Source organism: Sitophilus oryzae, unplaced genomic scaffold, assembly GCF_002938485.1.
Source record: "Sitophilus oryzae breed Bouriz unplaced genomic scaffold, Soryzae_2.0 scaffold_179_pilon_pilon, whole genome shotgun sequence".
NCBI lineage: Eukaryota > Metazoa > Arthropoda > Insecta > Coleoptera > Curculionidae > Sitophilus > Sitophilus oryzae.
Genome location: NW_022146501.1, coordinates 10,165,067 through 10,187,466, shown reverse-complemented (window position 1 = coordinate 10,187,466; position 22,400 = coordinate 10,165,067). Strand labels below are relative to the sequence as shown.

Genomic DNA, 22,400 nt, shown 5'->3' with positions numbered 1-22,400 from the left:
AAACAATATGGCGATATTATTACATAACTTGGTAATATTTGAGGGGTAGTTTCATCTCGTTGGAATTTGACTTCCGAAAAATCAATTTTACAAAAAAAACTTTTTACGTCAAGCAGTTTAAGCAGAATCATGGTTAATCAATTACCCAACATTTTGAAACACCCTGTATGAGTTTTAAAAAAATTCAAAATATGTAAAAAAAAACAAAATAAATTATGCGTGTCCAAGCGTTTTCCCGAAAGACTAACCGTTTTTTAAATAACACATATTGTAATATCTGAGGGGCGTTTTCACCCTCTTGGAATTTGAGATTCGGGAAACTCCTTCTTATTGAACCTCTACACCCCACAGTCAATCCGTTTGTCAAAAATCAGCTTTAAACGTCAAGCAGTTTAAGCAGAATCGTGATTACTCAATGATCATATTTTATGAAACACCCTGTATAAATTTTTAAAAAATCTTAAAATATGTGAAACAACAAAATATAATTTATACGTATTTAAGAGTTTTTCCGAAAAACTCACCGGTTTTTAAATAAAAAATATTCTAATATTTGAGGGGTGGTTTCACCACCTTAGAATTCGAGTTTCAAAAAATCCATTCTTATCGAACCTCTACACCCTAAAGTCAATCCGTTTTCCAAAAATCAGCTTTTTACGTCAAGCGCTTTAAGCAGGATCGTAATTAATCTATGACCAGATTTTTCGAAACACCCTGTATACATTTTTAAAAAATCCTAAAATATGTAAAAAAACAAAATAAAATATCCGTGTTTAAGCGTTTTTTCGGAAACTTGACCGTTTTTTAAATAAAAAATATTGTAATATTTGAGGGGTGGTGTCACCCCCTTGGAACTGGAATTTCGAAAAATCCCTTCTTATCGAACCTCTACACCCTAGAATCAAGCTGTATGCCAAAATTGAGCTTCTTACGTTGAGTGGTTTGAGCAGGATCGTGATTAATCAGTAAAAAAATAAACGGTGTTTTTAACTCCAAACGAATCTTTGCAACCACTTGCAAAAATAACATATTACAAGAAATAAAAACAGGAGTGCATATTTTTATAGACATTAGCTTTACTGAAATGGATTTTTTATGTAAAAAGTATTAATTAAAATGACATTTAAATACACGAATAACCAAGTTTTATTAAAATTAATTTCAGTTAAGCTTCATTCAGAACCTCGCAATTAGTGGTTTCAATTAGCGTAGAAGTTTGTTCCATTAATTTCAATGTAAGCATTCAGAACGTCAAAATTAGTGTTTCAATTAGCGGAATAATTTTCAATTAGCGGAAAAAGTTACCAAACTTTTAACTTTTCCACTAGTTATACTTCAAAATTTGCGAGGAATGTCATTTTGTTTCAAAATTTGGTTAGGAGTCAAAAGTTTATTGTTTTATAACCTAAATATTAGGTTTTATCTATGGATACAACTGATTACAGCAAGCTGTTGATAGGATATTGTATTAATTTTAATTTTGTTTTTTAGACATTGTGAATGATCGTAAACTAAAAAGCATAAAATGTAATTGAAACCACTAATTGAGAGGTTCAGAATGAAGCTTTAGAAAAAGTTGTCAAAATTTTAACTTTTCCACTAATTACACTTCAAAATTTGCGAGAAATGTCATTTTGGCCATTGATTATCTTCCGTCAAGAGAAATTGTGGTTAGAAATCAAAAGTTGATTGTTTTATAAGCTAAATATTAGGCCAGTGCCTTCTATTAAAAGATCAGCCTGGGCGCGGACTTTTGTTTACTTCATCAGCTGTACATACTTAGATATTGGGTTAGATTCCGTTTCATATTTTGTCGGTTGATTTTTGGTTTTAACTCTTTGATTTTTGGTATTATTTATTATTGTAGTGCAAAAAACTAATTATTTTGGTGTTGAAGTGACATAAACTACTACCAGATATATGGTCACTCTCGGTTTCGCATAAAAAAATAGAAATTTTAAAAATTACACGTTGTGTAAGTGATTTAACCTAAAAGTGCCCATACATTTTTTTTACTTATCGTGATTTTTTTGTGTGTGTCTTTTAAGACTCTAACAATTCATCAATAAAGCTTAAGTGGAGTGTGTTTTTGGTGCTATGCCTCATCTTTGTTGTGATCCTGGTGGAAAGGATAGTTACTAAGGATAGTTATTATACTAGGCAGCCTAAAGTGTCCGGAAGAGCAAGAAAAGTGGGTACGAGTTATAAATCAAGAGAATTTTATTGAAAATATCTTTAATAAATTTAAAAATAATATTCTCCCATGATGGTATTAATGAAAACTGGACAATTATGTTTATTTTATTCATATTGTGGAATCTCCACTCCAAGTGTTGCTGGTTCAGCTTCGATAGATTCAAACACGTAAGTAGGTATTATGATCTAGGGAAAAATAAAGAATATGTGTATTAGAGATCATGAAAAAGATTATTATTTTGAGTTCAAATTTTAAAAAGATTTTTGTAAAGACAAGACTGATACAGTTTAAAAAGAAGAATGTGTTTTTGTTTGATAATATATAATGTATGTTAAGCATAACATATATTTGTTCAGTAATTTTTAATGAATAGTATTGATTATTTATAATACCAAATTAATATCAAATATTTAAGTGATGGCTGAATACAATATGAATAAAATAACAATAAAATTGGTATATTTGCATAATACAAAATTAAGTTTTAAGAATAAAGGTGTTACTAAAAATACTAAGAAATTCATATTTCTTTGTTTTAATTGGTCTAATGTTATTTACATTTTACGTAAGAATTATACCGTATCATCGAAAAAAATCGGCGTCTAGTTGGCTTGGAAATGAACATCGATGACATTCCCTAAATAACTGTACACATAAAATAATTAACTAGAATTTTACAATCTTGGAAAATTTGATATTCTTGAACCTTGATTCTAAATATTCTAAATTTTTTGATTTTTTGGAATTTAGGTTCGGGAAAACTGCTTGATTGATTTTTCATTTGGTTTTCATTATTTTTATTTGGTTTTAAAAAAAAAACGGTTCGGCTAACATTATAGCCTCCATCAGTGTTGTGTCATATGAAAAAAATAGTGTCGAATATAATCCAAAAATTGCATATAAAATATTCACACCACGCACATAATGTTTACTGCGTACTCCATAGTCAATGTAGATAATTTTAGTGTTAAGAATAATAATTTTTTAAGAAATATGTGGTCATCTTTTGATAAGTTTATATTAGTTTATTAATTGCAGTAAACATTATGAGGTGTGAATTATATTGTATATGTAATTTTTGGATTATATTTGACACGATTTTTCTCATATGACACAACACTGTGAAGGCTAGTTAGCCGAAACGTTTTTTTTAAACAAATAAAAATAATGAAAACCGAAATGAAAAACAATCAGCGTTTTTCCCGAACCTAAAATCCCAAGAAAATCAAAAATTTTAGAATAATTTAACATATAAATTCATCGCTGACGCCTTTTTTTAGATAATATTGTATTATTTGTAAATATAATTTTTCGAACATTGATACTTGCAAAATATACATATAAATTTTGTGAATGCAAATAATAATACATCACTATTAGTAGATATTAAATGTTTTTTGTTAAATTAGATCGATTTTCAAACCCCAAAATTTAAAATATATTTACATTTTACCCATTATCTTATGTACCTATACATTATTTGTACATTGTAAAACATTTGCTGCATTTGTATGGTTCATAGTTTATTTGCCAAAGTATTTATTACTATAAATAGGTATATATGTTGTAGTTATTAACTGTATATTATGTATATTTCATTTAAACTATATCATTTTTAAAATACAAACCAAAAATCTGAGGAATAATTATGTTTTCCATGTATTCTACAATATATTTATTAATCCGTTATATCTAACTAGCGTGACGTCATAAATCTCGCCCGCAGGCTGATCTTTTAATAGAAGGCACTGATTAGGCTTTCTCTATGAATACAACTGACTAACGCAAGCTGTTGCTAAGATATTCTATTAATTTTAATTGTGTTTTTTTAAACATTGTGAATGATCGTAAACTAAAAAGTATAAAGTGTAATTGAAACCACTAATTTACTCCACTAATTGCGAGGTTCTCAATGAAGTTTTATATTAAAAATATAAAAAAATGAAAATAACTTTATTAAGTTTAAATTACTTTATCTTTAAATTAAAAAACATATACGTTTTAAACTGATTTGTTTACAGTTGGCATATGTACCGTATGATCGCAAAAAACGGCGTCCAGTTTGCTTGATGATGGTAATGATGATGACTACAGTGAGGTAACAAAAAGCTGCTTTCACAAAATTGTACATTCTTTATTTTCAAAAATTTATAAAAAATATCTGAATGTATAATCCTCGGTATAACCCTTATATCAAAGCACTCCTTTGTAATATTTTTTTAATTCCATTATTAACAAAAGAGAAAAAAAATCCATTATATTCACCATTAGAACAATAAATTAAACCCACGTCTCGCACAAATTCATAAATCAAAACGATTCTTAACCGCAAAAATTAATATTTCTTATTTCGTTCGCGTTTTGGGGGGCTATTATGGCCCCTTTTTTTATCTGGCGCTAACCCAGAGTCTCTGGGGTGTCGGGCATCCGCTGATATAGCTCTAAATCACCGTTTTACGCTCTTTTTTGTATTTATAATCGTAAATTAATTGTTTTTATCGTTTATTCTCCATTGTGTGATGTTCGTTTTTTAGGATTTATTATGTAAAAAGAGATGAATAGTATTTGATCTCGATTTTTTGTGTAAAAATTATAAAAAATGAAATATAATATGTAGAGAAAAAAAAACAAACAATGAAAATTAAAGATTCATCTAAAGGCATCTTGAAAATTGCAAAAATTACAAAATTTTTGCTCTTATTTTTCCAGGTTTTGAAAATTTATCACATGGTAAATAATACTATAATTGTATAAAAAATACACGTCTGCTTATTCTTATGTTTCTTGACTAAGCCAATTCTTATGTTTCTTGACTAATTTCACTTAGTTCGCATGGCATTCTTATTCTGTTATTATTTATAACTTATAAAAAGACAGAATATATTATTAAACGGTTCTTTACAATTTACATTACACAGACTAAAACTTAAAAAAATCATATCACTACATACACTTTAAGTTATTTTAGAAAATGTTCAAAACATCCGCCATTGTTTTGACTACATTAAAGCATCTTTTTAAAACTCTTTTTTAAGCTAATCTTACAGGTCGACTTAATTAAACTTCTCCCGTACCGTCTCTTAATTCGTAAGTTCTTTTGTAAACCTTATTAACCATACCGCATAAAAAAATCTAAAATGAATAGGTCAGGTGATCGACGAGGCCCATGCAATTGGTCCACCTCTTCCTATCCATGAGTTTGCATAATTATGATATAAATAATTTTTAACATTTCTTTCATTATGGGGGGAGTATCATAATGAAAATCATGTTGGAACCACTTTATTGATGCGCGAGTATCTAAATTTAACTTTTCCCCTAACATGTCTTCAAAACCGTTCTCTAAAAACCTAAGTAACGTTCACCGGTCAACGTATTCTCGAAAATGTATAGCCAAGAAAAGTTGAACCTACACGCTTTTCTTCATTTGAAAAATTCATATTTACAATTTTTGTTTATTTTAATTTACAAAGTTTGGATGTGACAGTTTCACATTTCTGAGAGCAACGACCATTGAACTTGTTTCCATGGCTAACTAAGTGAAATTGTTTAAAAATGATAAGAATTGGCTATAACTCGCTAAGTAATTTTTCGAAAAAAAAACTCATCATAGCTTATATCGCTGAAAAGCTTGAAAAATGGCGCTTTTATGAAGTCATGGCCAACTATGGTTTCCATTTAAAAAACATATGTTTGTATCATATGTCAAAAATGACAGTCATTAGAAAAACGAAAAACACAATCTCATTAAGAAGATAATTATCTACAACTTATCTATATTCTATGGGTGTTTGCTGACTTGTGAGGAAAATAAGTACCAAAAACCTTCACTGATTCCTAGATTATTAGTTCATGATTACATTTTAAAAGCATAATTTTGAAATATTAGTATTTTAATAAAGCACGCTTTTATATGTTTCAAAAAACTTTTAATAAGAGTAACTTTAACTCTACATATATGTTTCGGCTTGTTAGGCCTTTTTCAAGAGTTTTTTAAGAACTAATCGTCTAACTACACTGTAACTATATATATATTTGCTATGGGGGTGGGTTCAGAGAGTTTACAATAGGGGTAATAAAAAATGTGTTTAGAAATCCTTGTTGGTCGTTAACATTATTTTCGTTTTTAACAGATTTTAGTATTTCTAACTGTTCAATGTAATGTTAAATTTTCGTTAAACGAAAATAATGGTAACGACCAACAAGGATTTCTAAACACATTTTTTATTACCCCTATTGTAAACTCTCTGAACCCACCCCCATAGCAAATATACCTTATATATAGTTACAGTGTAGTTAGACGATTAGTTCTTAAAAAACTCTTGAAAAAGGCCTAACAAGCCGAAACATATATGTAGAGTTAAAGTTACTCTTATTAAAAGTTTTTTGAAACATCTAAAAGCGTGCTTTATTAAAATACTAATATTTCAACGATGTTTCACAAGGAACCAACCACAGCTTCAGTACAATTTATTAATTTTGAAAGCTTGTTTTACTCCCGGTTTTATTTTAAGTTTATTTTTAAATAATTTAATTAGTGGTGTGTTTAATAATTATAAGAAAAAGCCCGAAATCCCTAACAATGCTAATTGAAAAATCGAATGCTGTTATTCCAACTGGACTATACACCGCAATCTCGGGCTGTTCCAGATTTACAAGTATTGTTTCGAACAGATTCGGTTGAGAATTTTCGTCTGCCACCACAATGCCACCGCCATTATAGAGTTATTAACGTTGTACAACGCGCTGTTGTGTATGTGTGACCATATTTGTGACACCTTGTGTGTGCAGTAGTAGTATTTGTGACATACGTCTCAATTATGGTATACATACACGCGTATACCACAATTTTCTGATAGCAAATTCGATATCCTCGGGTCAAAATTAGTCTGGTCGGCTAGATCCGAAAAATTACGTGTGTAAGTTTCCACAAATCATAATATTTATTGGTATCACACACTTTCAGAATTGTGGTAACCTAAACTTCACTGTATCGCAGCGCCATCTACATTTTTATACACACTCATATTTGTGGTAAACCCGGCGTTTAGATACGTACATTCCCGAAAAGTACCGATTCAGAATACACACCATATTATTTAATTTCTATTCTTTTATGTTTTCTGTTGCGTCCCAAATTTTTAAAAAATATTTGGGAATGTACAGGGTGGCGCCTCTCATACGCCGCGGAGGCTCTAAGGAGAACGACAGTTTGTATTGAAATGAAAATTTGTGAGCATATGTAGTTTAATTCAGAGCACTTTTTAAAAATATAGAGACTTCTACAGGGTGTCCCCAAAAAAAGTTACATATCACAGTTGTATTTTTTGTAATGTATTATATATGTACCCTATATATTAATCGATTTTCGGATTCTGGGAGAAAAATAAAGGTGAGTTTTATAAGAGAAGTATATGACTAAAATGTAAGATTTTTGACATATTTAACATTTTCTAGAAATAAGGAACAATTTTTAAATTACAATAAAAGCTACCTAAATTGGAATTTACCCGGTATAGCCTAATATATAGTTAAATTAACTATCGTACTTTAAATCAACTTAAAACTTGATCCAAAAAGTTATACAGGGTGAGACAAAATTAATATTGAACACTGGTCACCTTTAAAAGAATGTTACTCTTTTATTTTAAATGGAACACCCAATGTATTATTCAGATATTCAATGGAGAATTCATGTCTCTTCAAAATACTATTAAGGTTGCCTACCCTTCAAACAAAGATTTTCTTAGATATTTTCATTTACATGATTTGATCTAAGAAAATAATATAGATCTATATTATTTGATAAAATCTAGGTGGCTCTGATATGTCTGACGTTACTTCAACATACTTAAATGTTTCTGATTTTATCTAGTCTGGTTTTTTTATGGGGATATGTTAAAGACAGTGTTTACAAAACTCGACCAACTATTGTCGACAACACGAGAGAAATTATTGTAGCTGCTCTTCTAGGCAGAACTCCACATAATGCCTTTTAAAATGAAAAGATCCTTTTGTTTGTCAGTTAACAGGAAAGGAAGCATTTTGAGCATTTGATTTCATTTTTGTCACATAATTATAGGTTTATGTCTAGTTTTAATTCTGTCATAATTAAAATATGTTTTAAACGTGTATCTTTTATTACCGTTGAGTATTTTACTCTACAATCTTTATTTTTGTTAAATTAACAAAGGTAATATTACACAGCCACCCTAGATTTCTTCAAATAATAAAGATCTACTGACGTAAAATCATAAAAATAAAATATCTAAGAAAATCTTTGTCTAAGGGGTTGGCAACCTTAATAATATTTTGAAGAAACAACAAATTATTAATTAATTACAAATTCCCATTGAACACCGGAAAATGTACTGATGTTCCTTTTAAAATAAAGGAGTAACTTGCTTTTAAAAGTGACTAATGTTCCATATTAATTTGGTTTCACTGTATAACTTTTCGAGTCAAATTTCAATTTGGTTTAACATACAATAGTTACTGTAAAAATATCAGGCTATACAAGATCAACTAAAATTTAGGTAGCTGTTATCGAAATTTAAAATTTACTCTTCGTTTTCAAAAATGTGAAATATGTCAAAATCCTTAGATTCTTTAATAAAACTCACCTTTATTTTTTATTTGCTAGAATCCAAAAATCAATTAATATATAGGGTGTTCCGTCAGAAAAAACACAACTTTGATACCAAAATCTCATTTCGATATAAACTACCGTTCTCCTTGGAGCTATGTATGAGAGGATCCATCCTGTATAAGGTAGATTTTCAATCATTTAGCTGCGCATGAACAAACACAAATGCATTTTTAAATGGAACACCCCGTATTTTGATATATTATGATTTTAATTAAAAATAAGTATTATTCATTTAACTTAATATTATGAATAATTATTGTACTGTTTTTAATTAATTACATTTGAAAATTTACATTTTCAGATTTTGAAAAGCAATTCATGTGCCTTATGAAAGACTTTTAAATAACGATATAAGAACATAGACACAACCTGGTTTGGCTGTTAATATTTAATGGTATATACAAATCTAAGAAATACTAAAAAAATATAATTTTCAAACATGAATAATTCAAAAGTAATTGAATCAGTGTATGGTACGTTAAATGAAAAATTCTAAAAAAATTTGATTAGAATCAAATCAAGAATTTTTTTTAGAATCAATATCTGCTATGAGTTTCTCCATTTAAAACAATTTAATTTTGATCGGTTTTATCTTGTCTTTCAGGTACCCCTTTGTATAAATAAAAATGCACCAAAAAAACTACATAATAAATCCTAGAATATTTAATAAAAATATATATAGGGTGTTTCTTAATGATATAGTTAGGTTCACAGGGGGAAATTATTGGTTAATTTTAAGAAAAAAACTTCACAGGAAATTATTTCCTAAACCTATCAACTTGATAACTGAGATACAGAGTGGACAAGGTTCCTAGAATCCTTTTGGCGGAAAATTAACTCAAGAGTCGCCTCTAAATCTCATTGAGGAACACCCTTATATCATAATATATTATTAAAATATTAATTATACAGTATGTTCCCGGATTGTCTTTACAAGAGGAAAAACTTTTTTATTATTGATATTTTGAGAAAAATGCATTCTTCATAAAAATTTTTGCTTGTTCTAAAATGGTTAATCCCGTTTATAGTTTTCCAAATTTCCATACCGTTTTAGAGAAAATTAAAAAAAAATGAAAATATGGTTGAAATTTTTGTCTAAAGTTCTAAAAATCAAAACGCGTTTCTATGGTTTTCGTTCTTTTTTGTTATTGATAGAATTTTAATTAACGTCATATTTTCTGCGTTTTAAAATGATAAAGAAACACAAAATTTGATACCTTAACAATAACAAAACATATGTATGTCATTAATCAAAATTCATAATTCTCATCTATCAAAGAATGAAATCTAAATTACATTACTCGTACCATAAAAACTCGTTTTCATTTTTAGGGCTTTAATTTTATCAACGATATTTTCATGTTTATCATTTTCAAACGGGATTAACCATTTTAGAACAAGCAAAAATTTTTATTAAGAATGCATTTTTCTCAAAATATTAATAATAAATATGTTTTTCCTCTTGTAAAGACAATCCGGACACATAGTGTATATTAGTTATATATTATTACCATATCATATTAAAATTTTCCGCGAGGAAAATCCCGAACGTATTCTAAATGATAGATAGTCGGTCGCTTAGGGTTTCCAAACCGGGTGCCCATTGTATATTTATCCCCGAAATACCGATATTAAATCCAGGATTCCGAAAATGTCGAAAAATTTTAATGCCCAATCTGAAATGATTCGAGTCAGTCTTTCAAATATCATATTTTATTTATACTAACAGCGCTTTCAGATGGAGCGGGGCGTCCGCGCGTACCGTCCGCGTGTTCCACTAGTTCAAATGAACAATTTTACATGTGTCGCGCGTATGCTCCGTCCGTCCGGATGAGATCGTTGAAGGCTATCTTATCTTGAAAAAATATCCGTGCGGACGCTCCGCGCGTACGGTCGCGCTGAATCCTGAAAGCGCTGTTACCGCGTTTTCAGATAGAGCGGAGCGGTCGCGCGTACCGTCCGCGAGTTCCATTACAGCGCTTTCAGATGGAGCGGAGCGTCTACGCGGACCGTCCGCCAGGTCCATGAATTTAAATGAACATAATTTCACATGGGTCGCATATGCTCCGTCCGGATGAGCTATGTTGAAAAAACATTCGCGCGGACGGTTCGCTCCATCTGAAAGCGCTGTAAGCCGAACGTCAATTATTGTTTGCTATATTTTTTTTTTGCAACAAGAATTATATTTTTTTTTACTAACTACATATGGAATATTACTTTGTTTATTCTATTTTAATAAAGCTCTTTCCTCATTTTCTTTTTGATATATTATGTAGCTGCATCTTTATTAAATATTTCTTTAGATTAAATTTCTCATTCTGATCCCTGCGATTCCGAGATTATAGGTTCTTATTCCGGGATTTTAAATAATTGGAAACCCTACTTACGCTGAGTGAAAGTTTTTTTATATCGTTAGTTGTATTGGCTAAATATTTGTGAACAATGGGTTAGAAATACCGTTTGATCGAAAAAGAAACGGCGTATGACAATAGTTGCTAGTTTTGGCGAGGTCAATCTTTAGATGCCAGTTTCTAAAAATTGACATAAAACTTATCAAAAATTAATACTAATTTTCTAACATCTAAAAAATGATTCATTGTTTCCAGATTCACAAATCTACTTCCAAAAAAATATTTTTTTCTCGAATTTTAAATTACATTATTAAAAAATAATTTTTACTAATATAGAAATAAATTACAACCTTCTTAAAGTCAATTGGCAGTAAGCGCCATGAAAAAATAAAGAATAGTACGGGCCAAGTAAATGGAGATCTAGGGCTTAACCTCGCTCATAATAATAATTATTGATTGTCATTCCCCAGCCGTCTTTGACACCGTTTTTTTTTCGATCGTATGGTACGTTACGATTTTTTTCGGTAAATATGCGATAATATAATATAGCTGCTTGAACGAAAACAATGATTCCAAATAGCAATATGTAGCATCCACAAACACTAATTCTGAATCAGCGTACCTACACGGAAATTACAAAAAATTTTATATTAAAAGGTTAATTCATAATTACTCACATTCGACAATAGTTGTGGAGTCCTTTTTACAGGAAGTTGAAATTTGTATATTTGTGGTATCTATATTACACACTTTTATGGTGCAAGGTATTTTGGTAGCACAAATACACATTCTAAAATTATAATATTTGTGGAACAGGTTTCCACAATTAATAAATGCCAATAACTTTCTTACGGTGGAGTGTATAGACATATAAATTATATTTTTAGGTCGTGGACAGCGGGTTCGTATCATTTCGTACAAAAATAGAGATGATACCACAAATGTCTTTACTGCACGGTTGTCACAAATATGGTCATACGTGTATTGGTGTGCATACGTGTGTATGTGTGCGCTGGTCCGGAGGAAATTATTAAATGTGAGGAAATAAGCAAAATTAACGGTTTGCTGGTTGTGGTGGTTTTAATAATAATGTAACCGGGACTAGGCGAGATTTGACTGTTTAGGGTTATACAAAAATATATAGAAAAAATAGTAAATTAAAATGTATTTTTTTCTTAAGAATAAATTTCCCTACTAATTGTGGTAGATTTGCGTCCTTTTGTTATACATATATGAAATGGTGTTAGCAGGTTTTGAACCAGGAAAAAAAATTAAATTGCCGACGTATACCGGGTGCGTCTCAAAAGTGGCTCACCCCTATAACTTTTTTATTTTTTCAGTAAAAAAACAAAATTTGGTATGTGAGTATATGACATAAATTAGGATTGATTGACGTTTTAATTGTTTTCGGTCACTTCCTGTTTCACCGGAAATGACTACAACTTTTCATTTTTAAATGGTATCTTAGTATCTTCGGTATTTTTTTACTTTATTCGATAGAAAATAACACTCTGAATAGAATGACATATCATATGTCAAATTTTGACATTTTCGCATATGGTTTATTTGAAATTGTAGCTTGCGGTTCGTAACGAAAATTTGACTCGAAATACCAAGTGGTGTGGTATCAAATTATTCGTAAAAAATGCTTAAAGTTAAAATGATTAAAAATACGATTTGAGCATTTTCTAACCGGCCAGGAGGAAGACACTAAAAACATTAGATGATCAAATCTATTTTTCCAAGGCTCGTTGATTAAGAATTAGTGTTTTCTAGCACTCTAGATTGAATTTTAAAATACGATTTTTTATTAAGCGAGAATGTCAAAATTTAACATATGATATGTCATTCTATTCAGAATGTCATTTTCTATCGAATAAAGTAAAAAAATACCGGGGGTGTTATTTAAAAAATAGAAGTTGTAGTCATTTCCGGTAAAACAGGAAGTGACCAAAAACAGATGTATATGTCAATCAATCCTAATTTATGTCTTGATCTGAAAAAATAAAAATGTTATAGGGGTGACCCACTTTTGAGACGCACCCGGTATTCTCGTCTTTTTGAAGGATATTTTCAGCTAAAAGTAAGTTTTCTTTTTTCGAAAAAATTACGGAAAAAAATTATATCAAAAATCAATTTTTCAATAAATTCAGTTTGAAACTTCACCATCCTCCGCAATTAACAGCACACGCCAACCATGCTTATACCGGGTGCGTCTCATAAGTGACTCTCCCCTATAACTTTTTTATTTTTACAGATAAGAAAAAACGAGATTTGGTATGTTAATATATGACATAAATTAGGGATTGATTAACGTAATCAATTGTTTTTGGTCACTTCCTATTTCACCGGAAATTAATGACACCCTTAGTATTTTTTTTTTACTTAATTCGATAGAAAATGACACTCTGAATAGAATGACATATCATATGTCAACTTTTGGTATTTTCGCATATGGTTTATTTGATATTATATCCATATATATTATATCCATATACCATTTAAAAATCAAAAGTTGTAGTAATTTCCAGGAAGTAACCGAAAAAAAATTGAATACGTCAATCAATCCTGATTTGTATCATATACTAACATACCAAATCTTGTTTTTTTTTGTCTGAAAAAATTAAAAAGTTAAACACTTTTGAAAAACACCCGGTATATAAAATAATATAAACCAAATTTAACTTTACATATATTGCCTAACTCAATTTATCTAAATTTTAATGTAGGTTGTTGGAATACATTTCCATTGTTTATTGTTAATTTTTTCCTTCGTCGTTGACTCAACATACGGTTCGTAAAAACCGTAATAATTACCGTAATTACGACACTTTTAACGCAAATCTTTATTAATTTGCAATAACAATTATCGATGCTTTTCAACAACGCACGAACACCCTAATTTTAATTTTACAATAACAACAAAACAACAATAAGATTGTCTAAGAATTCGCGTTGATATCTTGATTTTTCTGCCTAATTTAAGATGCCGGTCTGGTGAAACCAAATAGAAAACCTGTCGGCCTTGACTATGATAATTAAATAAAAAAGTAAAACTGATAATAATTACAATAAAATAAGCGGTTCTTTAGAAATTGGAGCGGATAGAAATCTGATTTTCAGGGCTAAAAAATGATTGCCTTAAAATGTATCAAAAATTAAATTTGATAATATAGACTTGGTGATGTAAAGGGTAATATTACCGGTAATTTTGGTAACTAAGTAATAATGGTACTGCCATTACTCGCTGACGAGTATTCGACACACATCAGAAAATGGTCCCGCTAGGCGTTTTCTCCGACAAAATAACAGATGCGAAAGAACACCGAATTACGCGTTCAGGTTTCTGTGACCTTCAGAAAGAGTTCATAGACAATCCGCATCAATGTATAGTTTGGGTGAAAATAATCTGCACCAATATGTTATCGAGGCATACAAAAAGGTCCACAGACTTCGAGACATACGAAAAATCAAGTCCATTTAGCGTGTGTCGCAATTTTCACACCTTAAAAAATTAGTTTTTTATAGCTATAGCAACTGCAGCGACTATGAAAAAAGCTGTGTGATTTTCATAGAAAATAAGGGCACCTGTAATTCATTTGAGAATGTTATAAATCGCTAAAAGAGGTTTCAAATCTCTTGGATTTCTATTAATATTAAATAAATTTTATTAAAAATTGAACTAAAATTGTTAGTATCATTAAAAACAATTCAAATTCAAAAATTGTATCAGTCAAGTTCCCTCATTTAAGGTGAATATTAAAGTAAATATAAATACAGCTCATTCTAAGCTCTACTTATCTTTAAGAAAAATTTAAATCATTGCTGCAATTGGGCCTTAATGCCATTTCGAACGAACAATAGTATTAATAATGTACATTATAAACATTCTTAAGGCCAACTGTCAGTAAACGCCATTAAAAAGTAAAGAAGAGTACGGGACAAGTAAAAGACGTCTAGGGCTTGACCTCGCCCAAATTATCATCGATTGTCATTCCCAGCCGTCTTTGACGCCGATTTTTTTTCGATCGTAGGGTATTATTCTTGCTAAACCAACTCCAGTAATCTTCCTACTTTTATTTCACCCTTGGCAGTTTTTTTGACAGCTCCCCAAAATGCCGCCGCACTAAATTCCACCGAAAAGTTTAATTAAATACACGTTTAATTACACTTTTTGACACTTACAGAATGCCGCTGTTCAGGCGTTCAAGACTGGGCTGAAAAGGGCTGAAAACTCAAGTATAGATTTCGTTTTCAGCAACAATTAATCATTTCAGAAGGTTCTTTAATTAGTTCTACCGTTTTTCCGTGTTTCCGGATGGTGGGTGTGAAAGTTAGTCAAGAATAAAACAAAACTTGATGAGGAAGAAAAGTTTTCATATAATTAAATAAGAGCATTTTTGCAGCAAGTTTTTGTCTAGGATTTCCTTTTCAACTTAACGCATATATTTTTCTAATTTTTCAGAAATTTTCCATGACTTTTTATAATTTTTATAGGATCCTCTATCTGTGGGGTATTTTTTATTTAAGACCAAATTTATTTTTTTTATCTGCGTTGTGTACGCGGTGGTCTTACACGAAAAGGAGACTCCAAGAGATCGACAGATTGTATTGAAATTAAATTTTGGGAGCATAATATGTAGGTTAATTTAGAGTATTTTTAAATGTCTATAAAGTTCTATAGGGTGTTTCCAAGAAAAGTTGCACATCAAAGATTTGATTTTTGTAATGGTAAGGTTGTGAGTGTAAGTGTCATTAGAAAAACATAATATATGACTAAAATGTAAGGCTTTTTTAAAAATAAAGAACAAATTTTAAATTTCAATAAAAGCTACCTAAACTGGAATTTATACCAGGTGTATGGGAAGCACCCACCCTGTATAAAATTCGATAATTTGATATCTTCTACATTCTTTTCAGTAACATGTCCAACAATTATAAATCTATCATCTGTGAAAGTATACAATCTAAATACATTGGTCTAATTTTCTTGTTGCTTTCACAAATAATATCGTCCATATAAAGTATCGTACGAAAAAAAAACGGCGTCAAAGACAGTTGGGGAATGATCAATTCAAATTTGATGAATTAATTGAATTAAATGATCATTTACTAAAAATTGACATAAAATTAACACGAATTATAGAAAAATAAAAAAAAACAATACGGGTCAAGTAATGACGTTTAGGGTTTGACCTCGCCAAAATTATCATCAATTGCCATTCCCCAGCCGTATTTGACGCAGTTTTTTTTTTCGATCGTATGGTATAAATTATAGTGGACAGAGGCTTTTTTTGAAAATGTTTCAGAAAGATGTATAGACCACAGCACAAAGAGTATCTATCTGAAAAATGTTAATATTCTACTATAAAAAAATCATCTGTATATAGACAATTCAAGGTCTACAGCAAATCAGAGAAATAAAACCTTAAAAAAAATAAGCTATAGAAAACTTTCGTAGATGTTATTTATTTCACTCAATAGACAATTCTATAAATAGAATTAAAGAGATTGTTTTTAATACCTTTACTTCCTAATTATTATTGAATAAGTCATCCACAACCTTGTGGAAGAACAATACTGAATAAAATCCTCGATAAAATCAATATTTTTAACTCGATTTCGAGTCGATTTTTTAATCATATCTCAATTTTTTTAATGCAACTAGGGTGGCTCATTAGCACATTTGGAAAAAGCATTTTTTTACGAATAATTTGATACCACACACTTGGTATTTCGAGTCAAATTGACATTATGAACCGCATGTTACAATTTCAAATAAACCATACGCGAAAATGTCAAAAATTGACATATTTATGATATGTCATTCTATTCAGAGTGTCATTTTCTATCGAATAATGTAAAAACATACCAAGGGTGTCATAAAAATCAAAAGTTGTAGTCATTTCCGGTAAAACAGGAAGTGACCAAAAACAAGTGAATATGTCAATCAATCCTAATTTATGTTATATACTAAAGAAATTAATAATAAGAATCAAAATATAAAATCCATATAAAATCCATCCAGACCACTCCAAGTTTATTTTCTATCTCTAGATACGCCACTGCTGTGCTTTGTTCTAAGCTTTGTTATTGTGATCAAGTATTTTACTTTTTTACCGAAATGGGGCACTAGTTAGGTGACTAGTTTGCGCACATAGCACGCCCACTTATGGCCTCTAAAATTGTTCACAGCGCCTGACCGGCACAGTTATTAGAGAGATATCGGAAAACCGAATAGCGTCATCCAGTATTTACGCGTACCTTATCATGGTTACGATATGCGCGAGTCAACGCAACACCCGCTAATAACGTTACCGCCTGACGTAATTTGCAGATCAATTACACCAAGCGCTCTTTCTAAATAACTTCTGATAACGTTTAAAAATTGCTTAAATGGGCATGTGCGGGTATTTGACAACCGGAGCCGGCCGGCGAGATCTTTTATTTTAGGTTATATTTGAATTGTTTTGAATTATTGCTTTAGTTTTATTAGGTAATTTGATATTTAAGTAGCTGGGATTAGTTTTAATTAAATAAATATGGCCCAAACTATGGATTCCGCCTCTTCCAATACTAAAGAACCTATAAAGAGTCTTAGGTTTACAGCAGATGACGACTTAGCCCTTCTAAGAGAATTTGTTGCTTGTTACCCTAAACCCACTGGCAGACGTTGAACAATAAAGCACTGGAAATAAGCACTTTAGCCCTTTAGTTTTAAAATACCTAGTAAACAAAACAATTTCAAAGTTTTAAATTCAAAGTTAGGTTAAGTTTAAATAGCAGATGCGACGCGATCAGAATTCTTTTCGATCCGATAACTATAAATGAAGAGAGTTAATACAGTTAATACCGCCTCACGTAAAGGAAATAACACCTGGCCTTATTAACGTCCATGCACGCTATTCGGTTTAGCGATATCTCTCTATTACGCTGTTTATTGTTATTTTACGCGAGTTTATTTTTGCGCACAGGAAATTTGACTCGTTTGCAAATCGTCATAAAAAACAATTTTCGTACCACGAATTAGGGACAAGATTTTTATCTGCATACTTATAGGATACCTAATCTGTGCTTTTACTACAACTGAAATAAATGTTTTAAAAAAATAGGATTTTTTTAGATTTCGAAACCTGACGCAATGCCGTCTCTAATAGAACAGCCTTGGGGCGAGATTTATGACGTCACGCTAGTTAGATACTACGGATTAATAAATATGTTGTAGAATACATGGAAAACATAATTATTCCTCAGATTTTTGGTTTGTATTTTAAAAATGATATAGTTTACATGAAATATACATAATATACAGTTAATAACTACAACATATATACCTATTTATAGTAATAAATACTTTGGCAAATAAACTATGAACCATACAAATGCAGCAAATGTTTCACAATTTACAAATAATGTATTACATAAGATATTGGGTAAAATGTAAATATATTTTAAATTTTGGGGTTTGAAAATCGATCTAATTTAACAAAAAACATTCAATATCTACTAATAGTGATGTATTATTTGCATTCACAAAATTTATATGTATATTTTGCAAGTATCAATGTTCGAAAAATTATATTTACAAATAATACAATATCATCTAAAAAAAGGCGTCAGCGATGGCTATGAAATGAAGATCCCTGGCATTTTATGTGTAAAATTATTCTAAAATTTTTGATTTTCTTGGGATTTTTAGGCTCGGGAAAAACGCTGATTAAAGTTTTCATTTGGGTTTTCATTATTTTTATTTGGTTTAAAAAAAACGTTTCGGCTAACTATAGTCTTCATCAGTGTTGTGTCATATGAAAAAAATAGTGCCGAATATAATCCAAAAAATTACATATAAAATATTCACACCAAATAATGTTTACTGCAATTAATAAACTAATATAAACTTATCAAAAGATGACCACATATTTTTTAGAATTATTATTCTTAACACTAAAACTATCTACATTGACTATGGAGTACGCAGTAAACATTATGTGGTGCGTGGTGTGAATTTTATATGTAATTTTTTGGATTATATTCGACACTATTTTTTTCCTATGACACAACACTGATGAAGGCTATAATGTTAGCCAAAACGTTTTTTTTAAACCAAATAAAACTAATGAAAAACCAAATGAAAACTTAATCAGCGTTTTTTCCGAACCTAAATCCCAAGAAAATAAAAATATTTAGAATATTTAGAAACAAGGTTCAAGAATATCAAATTTTCCAAGATTGTAAAATTCTAATTAATTATTTAATGTGTACAATTATTTAGGGAATGTCATCGATGTTCATTTCCAAGCCAACTAGACGCCGATTTTTTTCGATGATACGGTATAATTCTTACATAAAATTTAAATAACATTCGACCAATTAAAACAAAGAAATATGAATTTCTTAGTATTTTTAGTAACACCTTTATTCTTAAAACTTAATTTTGTATTGCAGATATACCAATTTTATTGTTATTTTATTCATATTGTATTCAGCCATCACTTAAATATTTGATATTAATTTGGTATTATAAATAATCAACACTATTCAGTAAAAATTACTGAACAAATATATGTTATGCTTTACATACATTATATTATCAAACAAAAACACATTCTTCTTTTAAACTTTATCATTCATGTCTTTACAAAATCTTTTTTAATTTTGAACTCAAAATAATAATCTTTTTCATGATCTTTAATATACATATTCTTTATTTTTCCCTAGATCATAATACCTACTTACGTGTTTGAATCTATCGAAGCTGAACCAACAACACTTGGAGTGGAGATTCCACAATATGAATAAAATAAACATAATTGTCCAGTTTTCTTTAATACCATCCTGGGAGAATATTATTTTTAAATTTATTAAAGATATTTTCAATAGAATTGTCTTGATTTATAACTTGTACCCACTTTTCTTGCTCTTCCGGATACTTTAAGCTGCCTAGTATAACTATCCTTTTCACCAGGAACACAACAAAGATGAGGCATAGCACCAAAAACACACTCCACTTAAGCTTTATTGATGAATTGTTAGAGTCTTAAAAAAACACACAAAAATCACGATAAATAGAAAATTTATGGGCACTTTTAGGTTAAAGCACTTAACAAAACGTGTAATATTTCGTGTTTTTTTTGAGAAACAGAGTGACCATCATAGTGACCATATATCTGGTAGTACTTTATGTCACTTAAACACCAAAATAATTAGTTTTTTGCACTACAATAAGAAATAATACCAAAAATCAACCGAGAAAATATGAATACAGAATCTAACCCCATATCTAAGTATGTACAGCTGATGAAGTAAACAAAAGTCCGCCCGTAGCCTGATCTTTTATAGAGGGCATTGCCTGACGTTGTTGAGTTCAGTAAGGCGCAACTTTTCCCTAATTTAATCATCTCTACACCTCATGCAATTTTATGTGGGACACCGTGTATATTAAACAACGCCTATATCCATCCTGAAATACAACTTTACTTAAGTGTAAATTTGATAATTATAAGTGTAAATTTGAGTCAACATATACATAATAACAAAAAGAATTAAAACGTGCACAACTATTATCCGCTTAATTAAAAAAAATGGAGTGAAAATCTCAAATATAAAACCTGAGATCGGGCTCTCTTAGAACAACGGATCACCCTGTATATTTAGATATTTCAGCATATACTTGTAATTTTCCTTTTTCTGCTAATAAATATATTTAATAGGCACAAGTAGAAATAAGTGATAATAATTAAAATAAACGTACTTACATCCTATTATATATGTAGCAACTAGTGCAACACAAGAAGAAGGTTTTATTAATGACAATCTATATTTATTAAAAAAATACTATGAAAAAAGGCATTTTCCTAGGGAAACACGAATGTAAACAAATAGAAAAATACCTGAAAACCCTTGAAAACATCGAGAAAATTCACTGAAAAACGCACACAAATCACGAAAAACATTCAACGAGTAAACATACAAGTTTTTACCTTTATTCAACTGTTTCACAGGTAACGGTGATGGATCTACTCCGTCCCACAAGCATGTTGTTATGAAAATCCAGCACAAGATGATGACCGATGTAGTGGTAGAATTTATAAAGTCCTTGGAAAACATTTTACGTACGCACGGCCCAATGCACTCCGCATTTTCACCAGTTCGTTTTCGGGAAAACCACGAAAATTTCAATCATATTTCCCCTCGCAGGAAGGAAAAACAAGTAGTTTTCTCGTAATGAATCAACGCACGCGCACACCTGCCCACAATCACCTCGCTCGACGGCTAAAATTTGACTGATCGCCGCTGATCGCGTTTATTTTGATTGGAAAACGCGAACGTGTGTTTTACTGGTTGCGGGAAATTTATGGTAAATGCTTTTAGTTGTCCACATTATTTTTTTTAAATAATCAAAATTTTTAACAAAATATACATTTATAAGATAAATACACACTTTTATATAGTCTATCCAAATCTATGATAAATATTCGAGTATATATTTTTATTCTTTAACCAAAATCATAAGTAATAAAAAATAATCCTACCTATAGTCCACTCAGAAATGATTGAAAACTCACACCTTGAACCAGGGGGGTGACAGTGAAATAGGAAAATTGGAAACAGTCATTAGTGTCATTCCTGTCATTCTCCTCACGACAAGTATGGCCGCCGAGACAAGGACAGCAATGTTTCTGTCTAACTATTGTCTAACTTCACAGTGTTTAGAATTGACAAATTTCAGTTTCAGAGACAACTTCAGATTTGTTCTAGAACAATTAGAAAATATTCGACGCCATATTAATTCATTCCGTTTAGTTTCGTTTTGGAAGTTCAATTTAATATTTCGGCTGAAATTTATAAATATAAAGGTAATAAAGTATATAAAATATATATTACATGAAGAATCCCGGAGAAAATGACGTTTCTGCAGTAGTAGGTATGTCCCATGTATATGAAAAATAGGTAGTAAATAAACACACAATATCTTAAAATATAATAAATAAAAAACTTATTTCATAAAATTGATTTAATATGACCCATAGACATCATTAATAGAAATCCTAATACAATAGCATACCAATGTAAATATCTAAAGAATTTTTTTTTATTACAATAATGATACTTTCATACTTTAAAATAAGCAGTATAGTATAAAAGTCTTAACCTTTTTTTAGAAAATTGGCTTTGATTCTTAAGAACAATTATTATTGGTGCA

At 30.0% G+C, this 22,400-nt stretch overlaps 1 protein-coding gene across 1 annotated transcript in view; it reads right to left on the bottom strand.

The window, feature by feature from the left end:
• Positions 1 to 21,480, bottom strand: part of LOC115882775 (disintegrin and metalloproteinase domain-containing protein 10-like) — a gene marked incomplete in the record, with an annotated part of 294,844 nt that extends 273,364 nt beyond the window's left edge. Inside the window, 1 exon segment of the mRNA XM_030901016.1 lies at positions 21,178 to 21,480. Within this exon segment, the coding sequence (XP_030756876.1) occupies positions 21,178 to 21,304 (127 nt within the window).
• Between the last annotated feature and the right edge of the window lie 920 nt (positions 21,481 to 22,400).